The 22,596-nt window shown below is 43.8% G+C and overlaps 1 protein-coding gene and 1 pseudogene across 1 annotated transcript in view; both read right to left on the reverse strand.

The window, feature by feature from the left end:
- Positions 1–2,597: 2,597 nt before the first annotated feature.
- On the reverse strand, positions 2,598–7,650 carry LOC127625943 (acidic mammalian chitinase-like; annotated as a pseudogene).
- A 4,395-nt stretch (positions 7,651–12,045) lies between these two features.
- LOC127626361 (contactin-2-like) overlaps positions 12,046–22,596 on the reverse strand; it is a 54,919-nt gene continuing 44,368 nt past the window's right edge. The window contains exons 21-23 of the mRNA XM_052102098.1: positions 20,080–20,192; positions 18,856–19,024; positions 12,046–18,233 (exon numbers count right to left, since the gene is read on the reverse strand). Of these exons, the coding sequence (XP_051958058.1) occupies positions 18,130–18,233; positions 18,856–19,024; positions 20,080–20,192 (386 nt within the window). The 3' untranslated portion in view covers positions 12,046–18,129. The remainder of the gene's footprint in view (positions 18,234–18,855; positions 19,025–20,079; positions 20,193–22,596) is intronic.

Consider the following 22,596-nt stretch of genomic DNA (forward strand, 5'->3'; position numbering starts at 1 on the left):
TTTCCTGTTTGGTTTTCTGTAGTCCTTTGTAGTTCATTTTTATGATTGGTGTTCCCTTGATTGTTTCCTCCAGGTGTCCCTCATTCCCTTGTTTGTTCCTTTGTGTATTTAAACCCTGCCTTTCCGCTGTTTGTTTGTCGATCGTTGTATGTTATGTTCCAGTGTTAGTGTTCTTTTCACCCATGTGTTAGTTTGTGTTTGTGTTTGTGTTTGTGTTTGTGTTTGTGTTTGTGTTTGTGTTACTTTTCCAATCGTGGACCGTTTATTTTGTTCCAGTGTTTTGTGTTCCTCTTATTATTTAATAAAACCGAGTTTGGATCCGCACCTATTGTCTGTCTTGTCCTGCTTCCTCACCATTCGTAACAGAACCATCGACCACACTATGGATCCAGCGGTTCAACGGGCTAACTTTCTCCTACTCAGCCTAAGACAAGAAGACCGTCTGATTGAAGACCACATTAGCGTTTTCCTCGAGCTGGCGAGCGTCTAGGACTTCCCGGGCTCAACCCTGGTGGCCTTCTTCAGGGGTAATTTGAACGCTTCCTTGAAGGAGCGGTTGCCACAGGACACGTGCGGCTGGACTCTCTGCGACTTCCTTGAGGAGACCTTACTGGTGTGCGGCTCACCACTCACTGTGGGCGTTGCTGAGGAGGACCCTACCTCACCACCCACAGTGGAGACCCTTCAGCCATCCCTGGCGCTCCCTGTCACACCAGCTCCACCTGTCAGCGAGTCAATCACTTCCCCAGAACCCACATGGTCAACCTCGTCTGCCCGGAGGAGGAAGAGAAGACAGGCTTCTGCCTCCAAGCCCACGCCTGCCCCGGTCTGCGAGCCTGAGCCCACGCCTGAGCCCACGCCTGCCCCGGTCTGCGAGCCTGAGCCCACGCCTGCCCCGGTCTGCGAGCCCACACCTGCCCCGGTCTGCGAGCCTGAGCCCAAGCTCGCGCATACCACGGTCAACCAGCCAGCGCCTGTAGCCTCCGACCGTCCCTGAGCCAGCGCCTGTAGCCTCCGACCGTCCCTGAGCCAGCGCCAGTGGTCGTGCCCGTCCAAGAGCCAGTGCCCCCCCGAGTCCTCCAGGGCTCCTCCTCTCGAGCCTCCCAGTGCTCCGCCCCTGGAGCCTCTCGAGCCTCCCAGGGCTCCGCCTCGAGCCTTCCAGGGCTCCGCCCCTCAAGCCTCTCGAGCCTTCCAGGGCTCGGCCTCTCGAGCCTCCTGAGCCTCCCTCGGCTCCGCCTCCTGAGCCCCTTCCGACTCCGCCTCCAGTGGCTCACTCCGCTCCGCCAACGAAGCCTCCCTCAGCCCCGCCTTCTGAGCCTCCTTCGCCATAGCCCTCTTCGGCTCCGCCTCCTGAGCCTTTCCCGACTCCGCCTCCAGTAGCTCCCTCCGCTCCGCCTCTGAAGCCTCCCTCAGCTCCGCTTTCTGAGCCTTCTATGCCCTCGCCTCCCTCGGCTCCGCCTCCTGAGTCTTCCTCGGCTCCCCCAGGGTCTCCTGCGGCCCTGCCTCACGCCTCCTTCGGCACCGCCACCCAAGTCTTCGATTGCTCCGCCTCAGAAGCCCTCCTTGGCCCCGCATCACACGGCTCCACCCGCTTCCCCAGTGGCCACTCCCAGGCCACCCAGATCGGTCCTTGCCCTGTGGCCACCTTCCTGGCCTCCTAAACCTGTCCCTGCCCCTTGGACTTCCTGCCTGCCCTCTGTGCCCTCCTGGACTACCCCCTGCCCCTTGTGCCCCATTGGACTGCCCTTGTGCCCCCCTGGTCTGTCTGTCTGCCCCTTGTGCCCTCTTGGACTGTCTGTTTGCCCCTGGTGTCCTCATGTTGTTTTTGTGGGTTTTTGTCTTTTGGTTTTTGCTTTAGGATCGTCTGGAATCCGATCCTTTGAGGGGGGATTCTGTCATGTTCACTGTTGTCTTTTGTTTTATGCTTTTATGTTGAAGTTTAGTTTAGTTCCTGTTTCCTGTTTGGTTTTCTGTAGTCCTTTGTAGTTCATTTTTATGATTGGTGTTCCCTTGATTGTTTCCTCCAGGTGTCCCTCATTCCCTTGTTTGTTCCTTTTTGTGTATTTAAACCCTGCCTTTCCTCTGTTTGTTTGTCGATCGTTGTATGTTATGTACCAGTGTTAGTGTTCTTTTCACCCGTGTGTTAGTTTGTGTTTGAGTTACTTTTCCCGTTGTGTACCGTTTATTTTGTTCCAGTGTTTTGCGTTCCTCTTATTTAATAAAACCGCGTTTGGATCCACACCTCTCGTCTGTCTTGTCCTGCTTCCACACCATTTGTAACACCGACATGTAAGCAGTTTGAATTGACACTTTCAATGCCTAAAGTCTAGCACTTTTATTACACATTTTAAACACACCTTCACACAACCTTTAAATGCAGCATTTTTTTTTTGTTTCTTTCATGCATGGTGTCAAAAGTTCTACTAATTGCTACCTGTACAGTAGGTTATCATTGCTGATGGTTGCCAGATTGTTAGTAAAATGAGAGCAGAGTCGACAGTCATGAGTCAATGTGTTGAAAGCAGTGTTAAGAACCATTAAGAATTCAAACAAAAATGGCAAAGTTTTCATGGTAAGAATGTTTATTATCTTAATATGAATAACAGGAGCAAAATTGCACAGTTTCATGAGATTATTCATAAAAAAGGTCTGTCTTTAGCGTTGTTTTATTCTTTAGAAGAGCAGCTTTGTGTAGAAGAAGACGTAAATATTTCTATTGAAAATGAAAGGAATAAGAGGACATCATTTTACAACAAGGGAATTCTTGACCGCTTAAGGCCAGTCACAACATTTACAAGAATCAACAAAGACCAGACCAGGCTGGCATTTCTGCAGGTACGTGTTTCCACGGAAGCAATGGAAGTAAGTGGTCTCATCAGCAGGGTTGGGGTACAAACCATCTGGTTTAGCAGCACAAAAGGAGCTGAGGGGGTCGGCGGTTGTGGTAGGTCCTGGTGTAGTGGTGGGTTTGGGAGGAAAACCTGTGAAAATAGAAAGGACAAAATTAATTTAAGACTGCATTATTTACACAAGCATGGCTTGTATGAAATTTTCTGCATCATAACATGATAATCCTTTCAAAGTGTTTATTAACCTAATGAGTTGCGCAGATGGTTGACAAGAGGGTAAGCTCCTTGATCACAGAAACGGCCAGCAAAATCATCCAAATCTAAGGTGTACACCGAGGCTCCACCCAAGTTCATGGAGTTAAGCCACTGCACCTGTTTAAGTAAATGTCACAGAAGAGTAGTCAGAATAAGGGGACGGAGGTCAAACCTTGCATTGTCTTACATTTTTCTGCATATTTGACAGACAGACATTCAATTACCTTAGCAGCAAAGCTTTCACGGTTGTCATAGCCCACCCAAGCATCTCCTTGAACTGCATAGGGCACCTTCTGCTCCTCAATCCATCCCAATGTGGCACTTGATTCCATGGGGCAGATCTGTGGACCACAAAACATTCCATAATCTTTGTGTTGTTCCGACACATCTTGCAAAGTCAAACTTCAAAATGCATTGGACCTAGATTTGGTGAACTGATACACTTAATGTGATATGAATAAAGTGGTTCTCGGCTGGTGGGTCATGTTTTGAATAGGTCACAGATAGCAGGGAAAAACAATGCTAAATGTTAATTTTTAAATGCAATTTACCACATAACTGTGCATAGTTTGGACAGCGAAATAAATAGGTTTACAAGGTAGAGAGAACTTTTGTTGTTGACATCATAGACTGAGCATCAAACCAAACTTTTTATTGTATTTTGTTGCAAATGTATTTGTCAATGGTAATATGGCTAATACTAATATAATATTTGGCATAGTGTTTGCTCCATGTGCTAAGCGGCTTTCACATAGAGATGGAGGCAGAGGTGCATATTAATCACTGAAAATCTGTATTCAGAAAAAGAAATAAGTCCTGGCAATTGCTTTAAAACAGTACATTTGTTGTAAAAAGTAATAAGAGGAATCGTGTACGTAAAGGTATTAGGATGTTCTTGCTGATTTTACTTTAGTTATAACAACTGCGGTCTCTGGATTTTTGCAAACAATAGGTTAACATTTACGTATAAAGTAAATTATGAAACATTATTTTCAAGAACTGTGACAGTTTTTGTTTCTTTGTAATTTAAAAGACAACATTAGTGAGGTAAAAACCTGTGACATTAAAAAGACTGACTTTTCATATATGCAAATTGTCTGGAAATCATTGGCAGACGCCTCGAAATGTCATTGGCAACTTAAACAGAACGTTCTCCTATGGTTATTTTTAGGTTTAATTTGTATAACCATAAACTATCCATCCTAGAACATTGCAGAGATGCTTCAATCCTGATCAGTGTTGGGTAAATTACTCAAAAAAAAGCAATCCATCAGGTTACTTTTCTGATTACTTAATGTAAAAAGTAATTGCATTACTAATTATTACTTTCTAAATCACTTTTCCTAGAAATGTTTTTGGTTTTCCCCTCAAATTCAAAATGTCTGAATTTCCTCATTGATTGTCGCACACCCTTCAGCTGTCACAGACACACTATCGAGCAGACATAAATATGAATTAATATTTTAAATGTGTTATACATGTTACTTTAGCACAATTCATGTACTTAAAAGTAATTACTTTAATTGAAAATCAGTAACTGTAATCTGATTAATAGAATTTCAATTGTAATGCATTACATTTCTTTTTCTTGAATAAAAAGTAATTAGATTACATTAACTAATTACTTAGTAATCGTATACATCCAACAGTGTATTTGGCAGTGTTGATGCGAGTCATATGGAAGACGATGTCATGTTAATAATTATGCATATGTATTTTGTTAATTCTGGTGCAGTTCTGGGTCGACACTTGTTGTCTTTGTTGTTGGTCCAAACAAGTTGAGAACCACTGATCATATATTTTCAGATACTTTTGGGACTAACTAAATAAGTGTGATTTAACATGTTAAAACCTCATAATAGGACCAGTATCCTGCATCACGTGTGTAGGGTCCAGCACCAGCAGGGCCATTGGCTGGGGCACCGAGACCTGTTTCTGCAGTTTTGAGCGTGAATGTCCGGTCCGTATGTGGGGAAGCCAACGAGCACTCTATCAGCCGGAGCGCCACCGTTCAGCCAGTATTTCACAGAGGCGTCCTAATGAAGAGAGTAGAAGATTTTACATGGGACACTATTTTAGATTTTGAATGTGAATTTATGGATGTCACACTTACAATGTTCATGTCAACATCACTGTCAAAGGAGCTCCGGTAGAGGGGGCTGTTGTGTCCTGTCACTGGATCCCAATGGCCGTGGTATTCATGGGTCATGATGCTCAAGAAGTCCAGCAGACTATAATGACGGGAAGATTGAGGAAGTTTTATATGTGCTTTCACCTTATTTTAGCTTGATAGAACTTGATGGACCTCAGTTGTAGCAAACTTACCCTGAAACTGCAGCGACCTCATAAGCTTTTTCAATAGTGGACGTAAAGGCGGCAACTCTGCATGACAGCACAAATGGTGTTTTCTTCACGTCTCCGGCCTCCTGCTCAATTGCTAGCCTCAATTCCTGTGGATTTTCACACAGAAGAGACAAAGTCAGTCCCAAAGTCATAGAAAGTAAACACAAACAGTCAAATTGCAGAGACAGAATGAGACAGTTCACCCAAAAACAGGAAACTTCTGTCATCATTTACTCAACCTCATGTTGTTCCAAACCAGTATGACAGAATTTTAGCCTCGGTCTCCATTCACTTACATTGTATGAGAAAAAAATCCATTATTCTGCTTAGTCTCACATCTTTTGTGTTCCATGGAAGAAAGTAAGTCATACGGTTTGGAACAACACAAGGTTGAGTAAATGATGACAGAATTATTTGGGGTGAAATATATCTTTAATGCAAGCGAACAAAATAATTAACATTTATTAACATTTATAGCCAACTCACCTTGATGAATGTAGTAAACCTCTCCTTGTCCTCAGGTGGGCTGCCGTTGTGGGCAGGGTATTCCCAGTCAATGTCCAAACCATCAAAGTTGTGGGCACGCAGGAATAACATTGCAGAACGGATAAAAGTCTTACGGGTTTCTGGAGTCGACACCATTTGAATAAATCTGGAGTGCAAAGAGTGGCAGAGTAACTCATGTTAAATGTGTTGGCAGAGGAAGCCTGGATTACGTATATAAACCAAAATATGAAGCAGTTTTGTAATTATCAGTATATCCATTTATTTTATTGACATACAAAGCCAACATACTGTTATTGTACAAATTTGGATTAGAGTGTTTTCGAAATCCCTAACCTGGCCAAGACCAAATTGTAAGAGACTCTAACCCCTCCTAGAGCTTTCAAGCAACAGCACATACACCTCATAATTATTCAGCATTCAGCCTATTCTAATTCGGGTTGTTTCAGTGTATCTTTTCTAGCTGATCGGATTACCCAAAAATCCAAAATTCCCATAAACTTTCATTGAACAATTCTGACTATAACTGCTCCTAGGACTTTCAAGCTATTTTCTTTCAGCCCAGTCTGACATAGCACACTTTTTCCCCCTGAACTAATCATGTTCCATTTTTGTCAATAGAGAACAATCAAAAGTGCACAATATTACAGTTATTATTATAGTGAGAATGTGGATATGTATACACTGTATGTCATATGTTTCACGTTTTAGGACATGCACATGATGTAAACTGTGTATCACTTACGGGCTAATGCCGTCGACTGTACCTCCAACAGACAGCATCGTCTTCAATTGAGGATTTCTAGAAATTAGATTCAAATATAAATGCTCAAAGACTTGAACTTGATTCATGGACCACCAAAAGCTTTAAAACCTTGATTCATGTTAGTTAAATCATGTTCATAATTACAATGCACTGTAAAGCTTGTTTATTTACTAAAGAAACAGCCTTTACGTACACATTTTTCAAGTCGTTTAGTGACTTGTACATGATTTCATCATCATATTCTACGGTCGTGATCTCATTTTTGGGGCTGATGGTGGCCAGAGAATAGATGACATGAGTGCAGAGGAAGGGATCAACATTCTCCGGGGTGAACTTTCCATTGCCAGGTCTGTATTGGGCCCAGTTGGTCATGTAGCACACCAGCTTTGTAGAGGCCACTATAAGAAATTCTGATATTAGCAATAGTTCATAACCCATAAACATTTTATTTTTTTTATTTTCGACAAAGCATCAGTGAAAGAGTTTTAGTGTAATGAAAAATGTATTCATAAGTGATTCTCACCAATCTGAAGTGTTAGCAAGAGTCCAAGCCCTACACAAAAGACAACATAGTTAAGTATAAAGTAAACTGTTCATAGTAAAATACAACGTAATTTAATATAAGTATGGAATGTACCTGCTAAAAGGGTTAATTTAGTCATTTTGATGTTGATGCCAAACAAGTATTCTTCAGAATTCGAGCTGGAAAAAAATGAAATAAACTATACATCAAATTAAAAAAGAATTTACTAGCCTGCAATAGCACATTTTGCACAGTGGAACTGTCATAGTTGATAAAAGCTAAAATGATTTGTGTGCAAAACCATATGAACATAATTTACTATTACAAACTATTACAATGATTAAAGTAACAATTAAACATTGAAAAAGTGAAAAGCTTTTCTCTTTACCTGTGTCAGCTGCACTGAGAAGGAGCTGTTTGGTGAAAGCTGTTAATGCTCATGCATATTTATACATTATTAATAGTTCCAAAGTACAAGCGATAAGTGCTGGCTTCATCATATTTGGGCAATAATTTAATAACTAGTCATATAACTGGCACATTACTGTATGGCGTGATTACCTTTGAAGTTATTAATTATTATTTTTTTTTTTTTATCACCACAAAATGTAATATCCACAATTTTATAGAAGATTAAAATATGCAATCAACGTGCTCAGCAATCAAAAATCAATAAATCGGGGGAAAAGTTCATCAGATTTAGTTTTATATTAATTGTATTAGGGATAACATGTCATTAAAAGTAAAACTGCCTAAAACATTGGGGCAAAAAAATAAAAATGCTTTTACCTGAAGAGTCGCACAGAAACAAAATTAAAATACAGCACAAAAACAAGTGCATACATATTGTATAATTTTAAGTAAGAATGTGTGTATACAGTATGACTCTAGAATCTTTGCTTGTGTAATGACTTGAGGAAGCAGACAAGGGGTTGAATCCAAGCGCGGTTTATTTGTAAACAATAATCAGGAAAACACAGGAACAAAGGAAGAGACCACGATGGGCAAACTAAACTCAAACACAAAATGAAACACAGGAGCAAAGAAAAGTCCACAATGGGAAAATCAAACTAAACACGAAATGACACACGGCTGGGAGAACAAACACGAAGGGCAGGTAACAAGGGCTAAGGCACGACAAGAAACCATTCATGACATACAACCATACAACAAACGACAAGGGAAAAGGAAAACAACAGGGTTTAAATACACAAAGACACAATAAAGACTAAACGAGACACAGGTGAGAACAATGATGAGTGCTGGCAGAGATGAGTGCCGGGGATAGTGGGAAATGTAGTTTTTTTACACAGACAGTGAGACTCAGGGTGGACAACAGGGAAAACGTGACATGGAACGGATCGGTGACGGGTGAAACGGAAAACACGGAGCAGACCACACGGAAACATGACATAAACGTGATGGGTGAAACAGAGAACCTAGGGTAGACAACACAGGAACGTGACATAGCCCCCCCTCAAAAGGACCGGATTCCAGACGGTCCTAAGAAGAAACAATAGAAAAAATAAGCAAATGTTCAAGGAGAGGGGGGCTAGGCAAGGGGGAAAACAGACAGACCAAAGGGGCCACAAGGGACACAAAGACAGACTAAGGAGGCACAAGGGACACAGAGACAGACTAAGGAGGCACATGGAACAATTAGGCAGTCCATGGGGGAAAAAGGGGCAATTAGGCAGTCCACGGGGGCACAAGGGGCAATTCGGCAGTCCACGGGGGCACAGAGGGCAAGAAGGCAGTCCAAGGAGATGTGTGAAGGGAACCGGGTCAGGTGGCCTGGGGGGCGTCCACAGGGTAGGGATAGGCTTAGGAGACCAGGGAGGTATCGACCGAACAGGGACAAGTTTAGGTGGTCTGGGAGCTGGCCACAAGGCAAGGGCCGGTTCAGGGGGCCTGGGAGGAGGGCATCAGACAGGGACAGGTCCCGGAGGCGGAGCTGAGAGGGGCTCTGGAGACGAAGCTGAGGGAGGCTCTGGAAGCTCAGGAGGCGGAGCTGAGGGAGGCTCTGGAGGCTCCAGAGGCGGAGCTGAGGGAGGCGGAGCCGAGGATGGCTCGGGAGGCCCAGGAGGTGGAGCCGAGGAAGGTGGCGCCGTAAGAGGCTTTAGGGGCGGAGACCTGGAAGGCTCTGGAGGCGGAGCCAAGGGAGGTGGCGCCGTGGGAGGTTTCAGAGGCGAAGACCTGTCAGGCTCTGGAGTCTCTGGGGGCAGAGCCGTAGGAGGCTCGGGAGGCGGAGCTCTAGAAGGCTCTGGAGTCTCTGTGAGCAGAGCCGTAGGAGGCTCTGGAGGCGGAGCCGTAGGAGGCTCTGGAGGCGGAGCTAAGGGTACTTCAGGAGGCGGAGCCGAGGAAGGCCTAGGAGATGGGGTTGAGGAAGGCGGAGCAGAGGATGGCTCGGGAGGCCCAGGAGGCGGAGCCGTGGGAGGCTCTGGAGGCTGAGCCGAGGAAGGCTCAGGAGGCGGGGCCGAGGAAGGTGGCGCCGTAGGAGGCTTGAGAGGCGGAGACCTGGAAGGCTCGAGAGGCTTGAGAGGTGGAGCCCTTGGTGGCTTGGGGGCGGAGCCCTGGGTGGCTCGAGAGGCGGAGCCCTGGAAGGCTCGAGAGGCTTGAGAGGCGGGGCCCTGGGAGGCTCGAGAGGCTTGAGAGGCGGGGCCCTGGGAGGCTCGAGAGGCTTGAGAGGCGGGGCCCTGGGAGGCTCGAGAGGCTTGAGAGGCGGGGCCCTGGGAGGCTCGAGAGGCTTGAGAGGCGGGGCCCTGGGAGGCTCGAGTGACTTGAAAGGCGGGGCCCTGGGAGGCTCGAGAGGCAGGGCCCTGGGAGGCTCGAGAGACTTGAGAGGCGGAGCCCTGGAAGACTCGAGAGGCTTGAGGGGTGGAGCCCTGGAAGGCTCGAGAGGCTTGAGGGGCGGAGCCCTGGAAGGCTCGAGAGGCGGAGCCCTGGAAGACTCGAGAGACTTGAGAGGCAGAGCCCTGGAAGGCTCGGGAGGAGGAGCCCTGGAAGACTCGAGAGACTTGAGAGGCGGAGCCCTAGGAGGCTCGAGAGGCGCTGGCTCTTGGACGGTCCTGGCTACTGGCGCTGGCCCTGGGACGGTCATGGCTGTTGGCGCTGGCCCTGGGACGGTCATGGCTGTTGGCGCTGGCCCTTGGACGGTCGAGGCTGCTGGCGCTGGCCCTTGGACGGTCGAGGCTGCTGGCGCTGGCTCAGGGACGGTCGAGGCTACAGGCGCTGGCTCAGGGACGGTCGAGGCTACAGGCGCTGGCTCAGGGACGGTCGAGGCTACAGGCGCTGGCTCAGGGACGGTCGAGGCTACAGGCGCTGGCTCAGGGACGGTCGAGGCTACAGGCGCTGGCTCAGGGACGGTCGAGGCTACAGGCGCTGGCTCAGGGACGGTCGAGGCTACAGGCGCTGGCTCAGGGACGGTCGAGGCTACAGGCGCTGGCTTACTGACATCTGGAGCTAATGGCTCTGGCTCGCTGACCGTGGCTGACGAGGGCTCAGGCTCGCTGACCGGGACAGACGTGTACCGGGAGGCAGAAGCCCGTCTTCTCTCCCTCCTCCGGGCAGACGAAGTGGACAGTGTGGGTTCTGGGAGCGCAACTGGCGTGGGGGTCGGTTCGCTGACAGGTGGGGCTGGTGTTATAGGGGGCGCCGGGGGTGGCTGAAGAGACTCCATTGTGGATGGTGAGTTAGGGTCCTTCACAGCAACGCCCACAGAGAGCGGTGAGTCGCACACCAGTAGGGTCGCCACCAGGAAGTCGTGGAGAGTCCAGCCACGCGTCGCTTGTGGCAGCCGCTCCTTCAGCGAACCGTCCAGATTACCCCTGAAGAAGGCCACAAGAGAGGATTCAGGGAAGTCCGCGACACTCGCCAGTTCAATGAAGTCACGGACGTGGTCCTCTATAGGTCGGCCTTCTTGCCTCAGGCTGAGCAGCCGGTAGTTAGCCTGCTGGACCGCTGGATCCATTGGTGGGTCGTTCGTTCTGTCATGACTTGAGGAAGCAGACAAGGGGTTGGATCCAAGCGCGGTTTATTTGTAAACAATAATCAGGAAAACACAGGAACAAAGGAAGAGACCACGATGGGCAAACTAAACTCAAACACAAAATGAAACACAGGAGCAAAGAAAAGTCCACAATGGGAAAATCAAACTAAAACACGAAATGACACACGGCTGGGAGAACAAACACAAAGGGCAGGTAACAAGGGCTAAGGCACGACATATAACCATACAACGAACGACAAGGGAAAAGGAAAACAACAGGGTTTAAATACACAAAGACACAATAAAGACTAAACGAGACACAGGTGAGAACAATGATGAGTGCTGGCAGAGATGAGTGCCGGAGATAGTGGGAAATGTAGTTTTTTACACGGACAGTGAGACTCAGGGCTGACAACAAGGAAAACGTGACATGGAACGGATCGGTGACGGGTGAAATGGAAAACACGGAGCAGACCACACGGAAACATGACATAAACGTGATGGGTGAAACAGAGAACCTAGGGTAGACAACAAAGGAACGTGACAGCTTGTCAATATAGGCCTAAACATACATGTGGAGGTATTTGTATATTGTGAATGATTACACCTACAGTATGTCCATTGTTTATAGACAATTTACATGATTCTTTAGGCCTATACATAAAATATATACATGGTGTATTTTAGGGAGCACGTACGTTTCTGCATTTATGTGTGCAAAAAATGCAGCAATTATTATCGGGCAACTATTGTTTCCTCAAATGCAATCAAATGTTTTTTTATTTTTTTTATTGAAGAATATTTACAAATGCTGCATTATTCACATTTAGTCCACAGTGGACAGGCTCAGCCTTTACAACAACTGGGGTACACTGTAGTTCAAAGAGACAACTTGTTGACATCACAACCTGAGTGACCTTCAAGGTAGCAATCTGCAATCTTACATAAAGCCATTCTTTATAATGTAAAATGAGACATTACCGATCTGAGTCCAGTTTTAATGGCTATCGATTTTGAGTTTCGAGCAAAGCCTGGAAATGGAGCTCTTGAAGTGTACACAACGTGAAACAGCAGAATGAATTCAGGAAAAGGTGGTATAAAAGAAAGCCATTTGAATTATACATAGTGCACACATAATCTGATTACAAAATGCATGTAAGCATGAGAACAAAACAAACAGTACAGTAGTTTTGGTTTCGTAATCCTAGCATGACTTTGAGTGCTTCTACATTCTCACATGTATCATTTACTCTGCTGCTACCAGTGTTTGGTTCTAGAACCACTAAACTATTGATGATGCTGTTTATGAATGACAGCTTTTGAATAACACTGTTCTAAATGCAAATGAGTGATCATGAAGCATATTTTACAGTTAAAATCATGTGGACAAAATATGGAAGGAATTATTGGATAATAATGTTACAGAATGTGCTGCAGATGATGTGTTTATGAGTGATTATGCAGCTCAAATCAAACAATTCTTACACATACAGTATTAGTGTTCTGTCAAAGTAAAATTGCAATATTTACAGTAACAACTTATTCAAACCACGAGACCTTTTCCCTTGAAAGTAACATACAGTGTAAAAATGATAACACATTTAGCCGTAGCTGCCCTCAAACTTGCCTAAATAAAAAAACGCATCCTTACCTGTTTGTACCTACCAACACACTGGACGAAACTGGCTCAACCCGTAGATTATAAAATCTTGCAAAGGTATTGGGTATTGCCCAGCCTGCTGCTCTACAGATGTCTGTTAGAGAGGCTCCATTGGCCAAGGCCCAGGAGGAGGCTACGCTCCTGGTAATTTGCGCTCATAGTCCCAAAGGGGACGTCACACCCTGGGCTTGGTATGCCAAAGCAATGGCATCCACAATCCAGTGGGCAATCCTCTGTTTGGGACAGCGTCCCCATTCTGCTGTCCCCCAAAACAGACAAAGAGCTGCTTGGTGTGCCTAAAGCCCTCTGTGTGGTCCAAATAGATGTGCAAAGCATGTACCGGACACAGCAATGACAAGGCTGGGTCTGCCTCCTCCCAGGTTAGCTCTTGCAGGTTCACCACCTAATCTTTAAAGGGGGTTAGTGGGAACCTTGTGCAGATAGCCCGGCCGGGGTCTCAGGATCACGTGAGAGTACGCTGGACTGAATTCTAGGCACGTGTTGCTGACAGAGAATGCTTGCAGGTCCCCAACCCTTTTGATGGAGGAGTCAGGAGGGCCATCTTCAAGTAGAGGGCTTTAAGCTCAACTGACTCTAAGGGCTCGAAATGGGCTCGAGAGTGGTCCTATGAGGGAACGAGGTGTGGCCTAGGTAGATTCAACCTCCTGGCGCCTCTAAGGAACCTGATGATCAGGTCGTGCTTCCCCAAATACTTACCGTCCACCGCATCATGGTGTGCCACTATAGCGGCTACATACACCTTCAAGGTGGAGGGGGATAGCCACCCCTCCAACCTCTCCTGCAGAAGGGAAAGCACCGATCTGACTGCACAACTCTGTGGGTCTTCGCCTCGGGAAGAACACCAATTTGTGAATAGGCGCCACTTCAAGCCGTACAGTTGCTTGGTAGAAGTGTGGGTGGTAGACCACTAAGATCTTCCATATCCCGTCCAAGGGCCAAAGAAGGTCCTTCCTCAGGGGATTTGCTAGAACCAATTTTCGGGGAACCATGTCTAGGTGGGCCAGTAGGGTGCAACCAACAAGACCTGTTCCTCGTCCTCCCTGACCTTGCACAACGTCTGTGCAAGTAGGCTCACTGGGGGAAACGTATACTTGCACAGACCCCGGGGACAGCTGTGTGCCAATGCGTCCATGCCGAGGGGGGCCTCGGATAGGGAATACCACAGCGGAGGATTCCCAGGAGGCAAACAGGTCTACCTGTGCCTCACCACCGTTGAACCTGTGCCTGGCGAACTGAATTGCATATCCGAGTCGGATCATCCTAGCCAGCCATCGCGACGGGTTGGAGAGCGTTAACCACGCCTTCAAACTCCGGGCGAGGCACTAAGGGGAAAACCACTGCTGAAGTACCTGCGGAACGGGTCTTGCGGCGTAGCGAATGCTCGGTGCATGGCTGTCTTAAAAATTACATCCGAAGGCATAAAGTGAGGGAAGCACTCTTTGTTTTTGAAAATGTGGGTACCGCAGCCCCTTGGGTGTGGCGAACTCAACAAAAAAAGTCTCCTCACCTCCAGGTCGCCCATCTCAGGGGTGCTTAAAAGCCTTCCTAGGGTTCTTGGTCACGGACCGTGAGACGGGGGGGATCAACTTGGTGGCAGGCAGATGGGGTGAGTGATCTTGAACCATGCCCGGGCAAGATGTGCTGAATGGCCTCGGCCTGCTGCTTTACCGTCGAAAACTGCCGTGTGACGTCTTCAACAGTGTCGCTGAAAAGGCCAGCCTGGGAAATGGGGGTGTCAAGGAAGTGAACCTTGTCTGCATGCCTAATCTCAAGCAGGTTGAGCCATGGGTGGCGCTCCTAGACCACCAACATGAGTATCGCCTACCCGAGAGCCCGCACTGTGACCTTCGTCGCCCATAGGCGAATGAGAGGTCGAACCCACTCTGAGGCGGGCCGCCTGGCTCATCCAGAACTCAACCAGGGCACACGAGCGTGCAGGGGAATGGGAGGTCTGTGGGGATTCATCTGGCCATGGTCATGTTCTCGCAGTGCAGACATGAACCATCCACAAGCGCTGTCTCAGCATGTCTGGTGCCCAGACATATAAGGCAGCGATTGTGACTGTCAGAAGCGGAAAGAGATAACGACCGCAACCAGGATATACAGAAAACAGCACATAACCGGAACTTCACTCTTTGCTTTCTCTTGCAGAGGTGAATGGATTGGCAGTGGAATGCAACAACACCGTTCGTCTCCGAATTGAAAATCTGAATGAGTGTTTGCACACCAGCTCCTTTTATACCCGTATGTCTGGGGGAGTGGCATGCAAATTCCACTCTGCAATTTTCATTAGCCTTTTCTTAAAACGTCAGAGGTGTTTGGGGCTCCAAAGAGTGACCCCTAGTGTCACTACATCGACACTATAGGGAGTGACAGATAGGGAACAAACATTTATAGTGTTTAATTTTACCTTCTTGAATTGAAGGAGCCTCTGAAAGTCAGTATTATTACAGATAAAAAAGGGACATTAGATGGATGTACAAATATTTTTTATAAGTTTTTTGCCACTGTATTGAAATAAAATTTCAATTTTTGATCAATGATCTCCTATTACTGAATTACAAATGGTGCAATGAAATTTCATTCTGTTTGATATTTTATTTTAAAACACTGGAACTCAGAATCAATTTTGTTAGGTGACATAGGTTTTATGTTGGGAAATAAAAATAAAAAATAAAAAAAAAATATTTTGCTTGCATAAGTATTCAACCCCTCTGCTGTGGAAGCTGCCAGGTTACACCGATGAAAGAAATTGCCCTAATGAGGACACAATTACTTTACCATTTTCTGGATAAATACCCCATTGTTGAAGGATCATTGGTCAGGCTGAGATTCTGAAGGAAAATGAAGACCAAAGAGTATTCTACAGAAGTTAGAGATAAAGTAATGAAAATGCATAGATTAGGGAAAGGGTACAAATACTATCCAAATGTTTGGATATACCAGTGAGCACAGTTGGAACAATAATCAGGAAGTGGAAGCTGCACCACACCACCCAGGCACTGCCAAGAAAAGGCATCCCTCAAAACTCAACACATTAACAAAAAGGAGACTTGTGAGAGAAGCCACAGAGAGGCCAACAATCACTTTGAAGGAACTACAGAGTTCAGTGGCTGGGAATGGATTAATAGTGCACCAGTCAACCATATCAAGAGCACTGCATAATTCTGGCCTGTATGGGAGGGTGGAAAGAAAGAAGCTGTTACTCAAAAAGTACCATCTGAAAGCACATCTGGAGTTTACCAGAAAGCATGTGAGTGACCCAGCTGTGAAGTGGGAGAAGTTTTCTGAGGTCAGATAAGACCAAGATAGAGCTTTTTGGCCAAAACTCAAGGTGCTATGTGTGTGCCACACCTAACACTTCCTATGCCTCAAGACACACCATCCTTACAGTGAAGTATGGTGGTGGCATCATCATACTGTGGGGATGCTTCTCATCAGCAGGGACTGGGAATCTTGTTAGGATTGAAGGAAGAATGGATGGAGCAAAATATAAGGAAATACTGCAAGAGAACCTGCTTCAGTCTGCTAAGCTTGGGAGGAAATTCCCCCAAATGATCCCAAGCACAAGGCCAAAGCAACATTGGAGTGGCTCAAGAACAAAAAGATAAATATCCTACAGTGACCCAGTCAAAGTCCTGATCTCAGTCCTGTTGAGAATCTGTGGCATTATTTGAAAATTGCAGTCCACAAGCTTCACCAACCAACCTGAACAATTTGCCAAATCTGCAGAGAAGAATGGGCCAAATTCACTTTGTCACTGTGTGCAAAGCTGGTACATATGTAACCCAAAAGACTTAAAGCCGTTATTGCAGCAAAAGGTGGCTTGACCAAATATTAATGTGTCGGGATTGAATACTTATGCAAGCAAGATATTTCATTTTTTTATTTTTCATAAAAATATTTTCCAACAAAAAAATCTATGTCACCTTACAATAATTTATTTTGATTTTCAGTGTTTTAAAATTAAATATCAATCAGAATAAAATTTTATTTCACCATTTGTAATTCGGTAATATAAGAGAATTGGTCAGGACACTGTATACAGTATATATTCAGGGATGCAAACTGAAAAAGGTTAGAAAGTCATAGCAGGTGTCCCAGATATATATTTTCAGTTGATTTGTGTGTTGTATTGTAAGCTTTTTTTATGTAGTATTTAAAGCTTTTTTTAAGTGTCTAATGTAGAAATGTAACCAAACCTGGGCAAATCACCTTCAAAAAAGGTGACTATAGCTGAAAAGCGAGTAGTTTGCATCCCTGCATTTTGGTTTTCAGACAACAAATGGCTTCACATGTACCTTGTAGGAAGCAACCAAAACCTTATTATACAGTATAATAGGATTATGATTAACTTGGATGTCCATGAATGTTATCTTCAGCTTTGTTCAATGTCCAGTTGTATGCTGTATTAATGTGAAATTTGTGCCAAGAAAGTAAATCACAACCCATGAACGTCATATTTATGTAACACTTGAGAAATATACAAATGGCAATAATAATGATTTAGATAACACAGAGTGATAACTTTGGCAAGCCAAGCCTCCTTTATCAGCTTCTGTTGTACCGCCTTATTCATCTTTAAAAAGTAGAACAATAAGGGATAGGCAGAATGCTACAATCATTCTGAGGTCTACACAGATATAAAACATTATTAATAAAAATAATGGTCAGCTCTTGCCTCCAATTACATTACATACAATCACAAAAAATTATAAATAAAACAATAAAAAAGTAAACATTCATTTGGATCATTTTGCAGTCCACATACTGCCATGAAGTAGCAACAACGTAGTAAAAAAAAGGATATTTGCGTTTTTGTCCAGTATGGAAATTTCACCAATTCACCTGTATTTACACCAATTAGAGAAATCAAATCTTGACCATTTTGTTTGTCTGTGTTCAAGAAGTGGCAACTAACCGATTCCTGACATAACCATTGCTCAAATTTGAGTTTCCATAAGGCAAGCTTCTTGTGATTAAACTTATAACACAATCAAAATGTCTCAAAGACTCCCTTGTATTCTACAACAACCAGTCATCCTTGTAAAAAAGCCTTTTTATACAAAAGAATTGAATGACTTTAACTCTTGTTTCACTACTCAACCATTAAAATCCCTTTCATCAAAAAATCCCACCACCCACAGCCCGGCCTCTTTTGAGGAAAACCTGCTCAATTATCTGTAACATTTTTGGGAAATGCCTAATCATTGGCTTAAATCACAGTCCTAACAAGCCAATGAGAATGAGTGCAGACAACCCCAGAATTGATGCGGAGAGGGGCTCAAAAGTTGCAGCTGTGTTCTGGACCATCATTCCAGTTCCTGTGGATGAAACAGACAAAAGATTTAAAGGGGATAGTTCACCCAAAAATATTAATTTTCTAATCATTAACTCACACTTATGCCTTCTCAAACTCATATGACTACATTTCTACCATGGAACACAAATGAAGATATTGTTATGGAGATATGAGGTTAACGTATTGATACAATGCAAGTCAATGGGGTCCAAACTTTACATTTGAGGAAGTGTAATCAAGCTTCAAATCATGTAAAAAAAAACATACATTTTGTCCTGTTTCTCTCTCAATAATGATTATATCGCTTCACAAGACATGGATTAAACGACTGGAGTCATATGAATTACTTTTATGCTGCCATTTTGGAGCTTGGAATTGTTGGACCCCATTGGCTTGCATTGTATGGATATATTCTTATCATACCTCCATCAAAAATATTTTTCTTTGAGTTCCATGGAAGAAAGCCATAGGAGTTTGTGATGGATTACTGGTGAGTAAATGATGAGAGAATTCAAATTTTGGGGTGAAATCTTCCTTTATTTAGTACTTAATACTAGTACTAGAGTTCCGTTAACATGCCAAGCCTATGTTTTCTTGGAAAGCAGTACTTCCTAAAGTAGTGCTGCTTTCCAAGTATCATATACCTGAGTCTCGAGACACAATGGTCTCATGGGCTGCTCCGTCTCCACCATCTCCCCAAGAGCGGATCTCGAGAACCACATAATCACTGTCTTTCGGTAGCGGGAGACTGATGGATGTTTTGCCTTTCTCCAGTATCTTCAAAGCAGACTTTCCTTCATGCTTGTATAGGACCTAGCAAAATAATATAAAAACAGTCTTGCAAAACTAATATATATATATATATATATATATATATATATATATATATATATATATATATATATATATATATATATTAACTGTGTTATAAATATGCTGAGGATGAAACTCTCCAGGTAGCATAGTAATTGTTAATTAATGGTAATACACTGAAACACAAGTTTTTTTTAGGTTACTTTTGTTATTCTCAGTCACCCTTCAGATTCATTGCAGTTGTTTTCATACTATGAAAGTCAATAGTGACATACTGCCTAAAATCTACCTAAAAAGTCATATGGGTTTGGAATGACATTAGGGTGAGTAAATGATGCAGAATTTAAATTTGTAGGTGAACTAACCCTTAAAGGTAACAATAGCAGTTTACCACTTATTACAGTATAGAAATTCACAGCTAACAATATGGCAAGAGGAATTGAAATAATTTTGGGAACAATTATTGAAAACAATTTTGCACGACAAAGCAATTTTTTGAAGGTTTTGGAATGTATTGTGAACCATTTTTTTTCATTATGCCTCTTGAAATACCTTTCAATTTCCCTTTCTTACCTTTCAAAAAAGATCTTGTTGCGTATTTGATCAATTTCTATGTCACAAAGTTTCTGTGACTGTGTCAAAAGATTATGTAGATATCAAGAATGATAAAAGAGAATCTACCTGAGAATCAAGAGCAAAATTTTATTATCATCTTTTTCTGACATGCTATCTTGACAAAAGATGACCTAAATTCTGCAGCAGATCAGATATGAGATAAACACATGATATTACCTGTTTTTAGAGGTTTAAAAGTTTCTGTTTCATATTTTGTTAAAGGGCACAAATTATAGTTGGTGTGATAATTTACCACAATAGCGACAACACATGTGTGTCCTTCTCACGTGGCTGCCCATTTATTAAGTACTTACCTCAGAGGTATAAAATTATATATTTCGTCTTTGATTAAAATGACTGAATCTGAGCAAATATTCTGATGACATCCAGACAGATGACCCAACACAAACATACATGCAACCGTAGTGTATGTCACTCACTTTGTAGCCCAACACAGCAGACTCATTGTCCAGGGATTTAACATGATCCCATCTCACAGTAACCAAAGAACCATCGACCTTCCATGAGACATTACCAGGAGGACGGTTAGGGGCTAGAAATGAAGAAACGAGCTAAGTAAGTCCACAAAGCACAATGTACAAACAAAGTACATATAGGATTTCTGGAGGACTTTGAGACAAAATATCCAAGTTAACAATTGCTTGGGTCAAAATCAAAGCATTTAATTAGACTTCAGATCAAATTTCAGCGATTGTAACAGCCATCTGCAAAGGTAGGTTAAGTGACCAGATTAAGTGACAGTTTATTTCCTTTATATGGAGGATGATGAAAATGAAGCTTGGAGTCAACTACAGAGATGGCGGGTGGACATTTAATTTGGCAATCATTAACTAGGGAGGTCATCTACTGAAAAATTGCTAATTAAGGTTTGTAAGCAGTTTGCCAAACTGTTTTTATTGTAATCATTCACTGAGGAAACTTTAAATACTTTAAAAACTTTAACCAGAGAGGCCTTGGTAGCTCAGTGAGTATTGACGCTGACTACCACCCCTGAAGTAGCAAGTTCGAATCCAGGGCGTGCTGAGTGACTCCAGCAAGGTCTCCTAAGCAACCAAATTGGCCCAGAGGGTAGAGTCACATGGGGTAACCTCCTCTTGGTCTCTATAATGTGTGGTTCTTGCTCTCGGTGGGGCACGTGGTGAGTTGTGCATGGATGCCACGGAGAATAGCGTGGGCCTCCACACGTGCTACGTCTCTGCGGTAACATACTCAACAAGCCATGTGATAAGATGTGCAGATTGACAGTCTCAGACCCGGCAACTGAGATTCATCCTCCGCCACCGGATTTAGCCGAGTCACTACGTCACCACGAGGACATATAGCGCATTGGGAATTGGGCATTCCAAATTGGAGAGAAAAGGTGAGAAAATCAACTACAACAAAAAAAACTTGCAATTCAACAGGATTTTTGACTTTCTGAGGTTAAGAGGCAATTTTGCACCAATACACAAAAAATGTGCTGTATATAGAGCACAATAGTGACAGCCCACATTTTCAACCATTGTGGTGCCGGAAGTATTTTTCCCATTAATTTGTTTATTGGGTTTTCATAATATTCTTCATAAGAGAGTTCTAAGCCATGACCCAAATCAATCACAACATTACAAACTTTGATTTGAAGCAAAAAAATTCATATATATATATATATATATGGAAGTAGGTGGTCGCTGCTGGGCACATATGGCGCGCTGTGATGGCCACGATGCTTGGAGTGTTTCTCATGGGTAGTCTAGTTCTTCACCAGGAAATATGCTATTAAACATGTTTTTTTAAATGCTTAGTGGCTTAGTGGCTAAAGCACAGGGCTGTTAATCAGAAGGTCACTGGTTCGAACCCCATGGCCACCACCATTGTGCCCTTGAGCAAGGCACTTAACTCCAGGTTGCTCTGGGGGATTGTCCCTGTAATAAGTGTAGTCGCTTTGGATAAAAGCGTCTGCCAAATGTATAAATGTAAATGATTAACAACCTTAGAGCTCATGGTAGGTCTGACTTTAAAGGTTTATCAGCTATCACTCAAAATCAATTTCCCAATGGAGAAAATGAATGTGATTTTTACTTCTATAGTAACCCTCCATATCGTGGTTAACCCTTAGTTACTCTGTGGTGTCCAGGGTGGTGAAAACTGCCAAATACATCACTGGTGTCCAGCTACCCTCCATCAATGACATTCACATTTGCATTAACAAAGACACCTCTCACCCCAACCACAGTCTGTTTACTCCTCTCCCATCTGGGAGACGCTATAGGAGTCTTCGCTGTCGCACCAGCAGACTCGGGAACATTTTCTTTCCCTCAGCTGTCAGCCTACTGAAATCTAAACTCAGGCGCTGAACACTACATCCCACCCGAACTACATATTTGTATTTTTCTTTTATTAATTTATATATATATTTATTTATTTAATTTTTATTATCATTCCCTTGCACATTTCTTGCACATAACGTCTACCTCCTGATGCTGCTTGCACTGTTATGGCCACCGGCCATATACATATATTTACACATTTACATATTTATACCTCATTCTGTACAATGCACCTTCAGTTTATGCTTCTTCATTTGCACCTTGTACTTTATTATAGACATTTGCATTGAGCTGGTCTCTGCTTCTCTACCTCATAACTTTGCACTCAAAAAACCCATATTGTATATACTTGCATATTTCTATAAATATATATACATACTATATATACATATTGCTATTTGCACTTCTGGTTAGATGCTAACTGCATTTCATTGACTCTGTACTTTTATTTTGCACAATGACAATAAAGTTGAATCTAATCTAAATCTAATCTATTCCTGGGTGATCGCAAGCCGACTATTAACAATTAAGTAGCCAGCTTGCACAAGCAGGACATGGAACAACAACCTTTGTGGTTCCTGGAACAATATTCTTATCAACCAATCACTGTGCTCTCATTTTAGAGTTTAG

The sequence above is a fragment of the Xyrauchen texanus genome, chromosome 32, assembly GCF_025860055.1.
Source record: "Xyrauchen texanus isolate HMW12.3.18 chromosome 32, RBS_HiC_50CHRs, whole genome shotgun sequence".
Classification (NCBI taxonomy): domain Eukaryota; kingdom Metazoa; phylum Chordata; class Actinopteri; order Cypriniformes; family Catostomidae; genus Xyrauchen; species Xyrauchen texanus.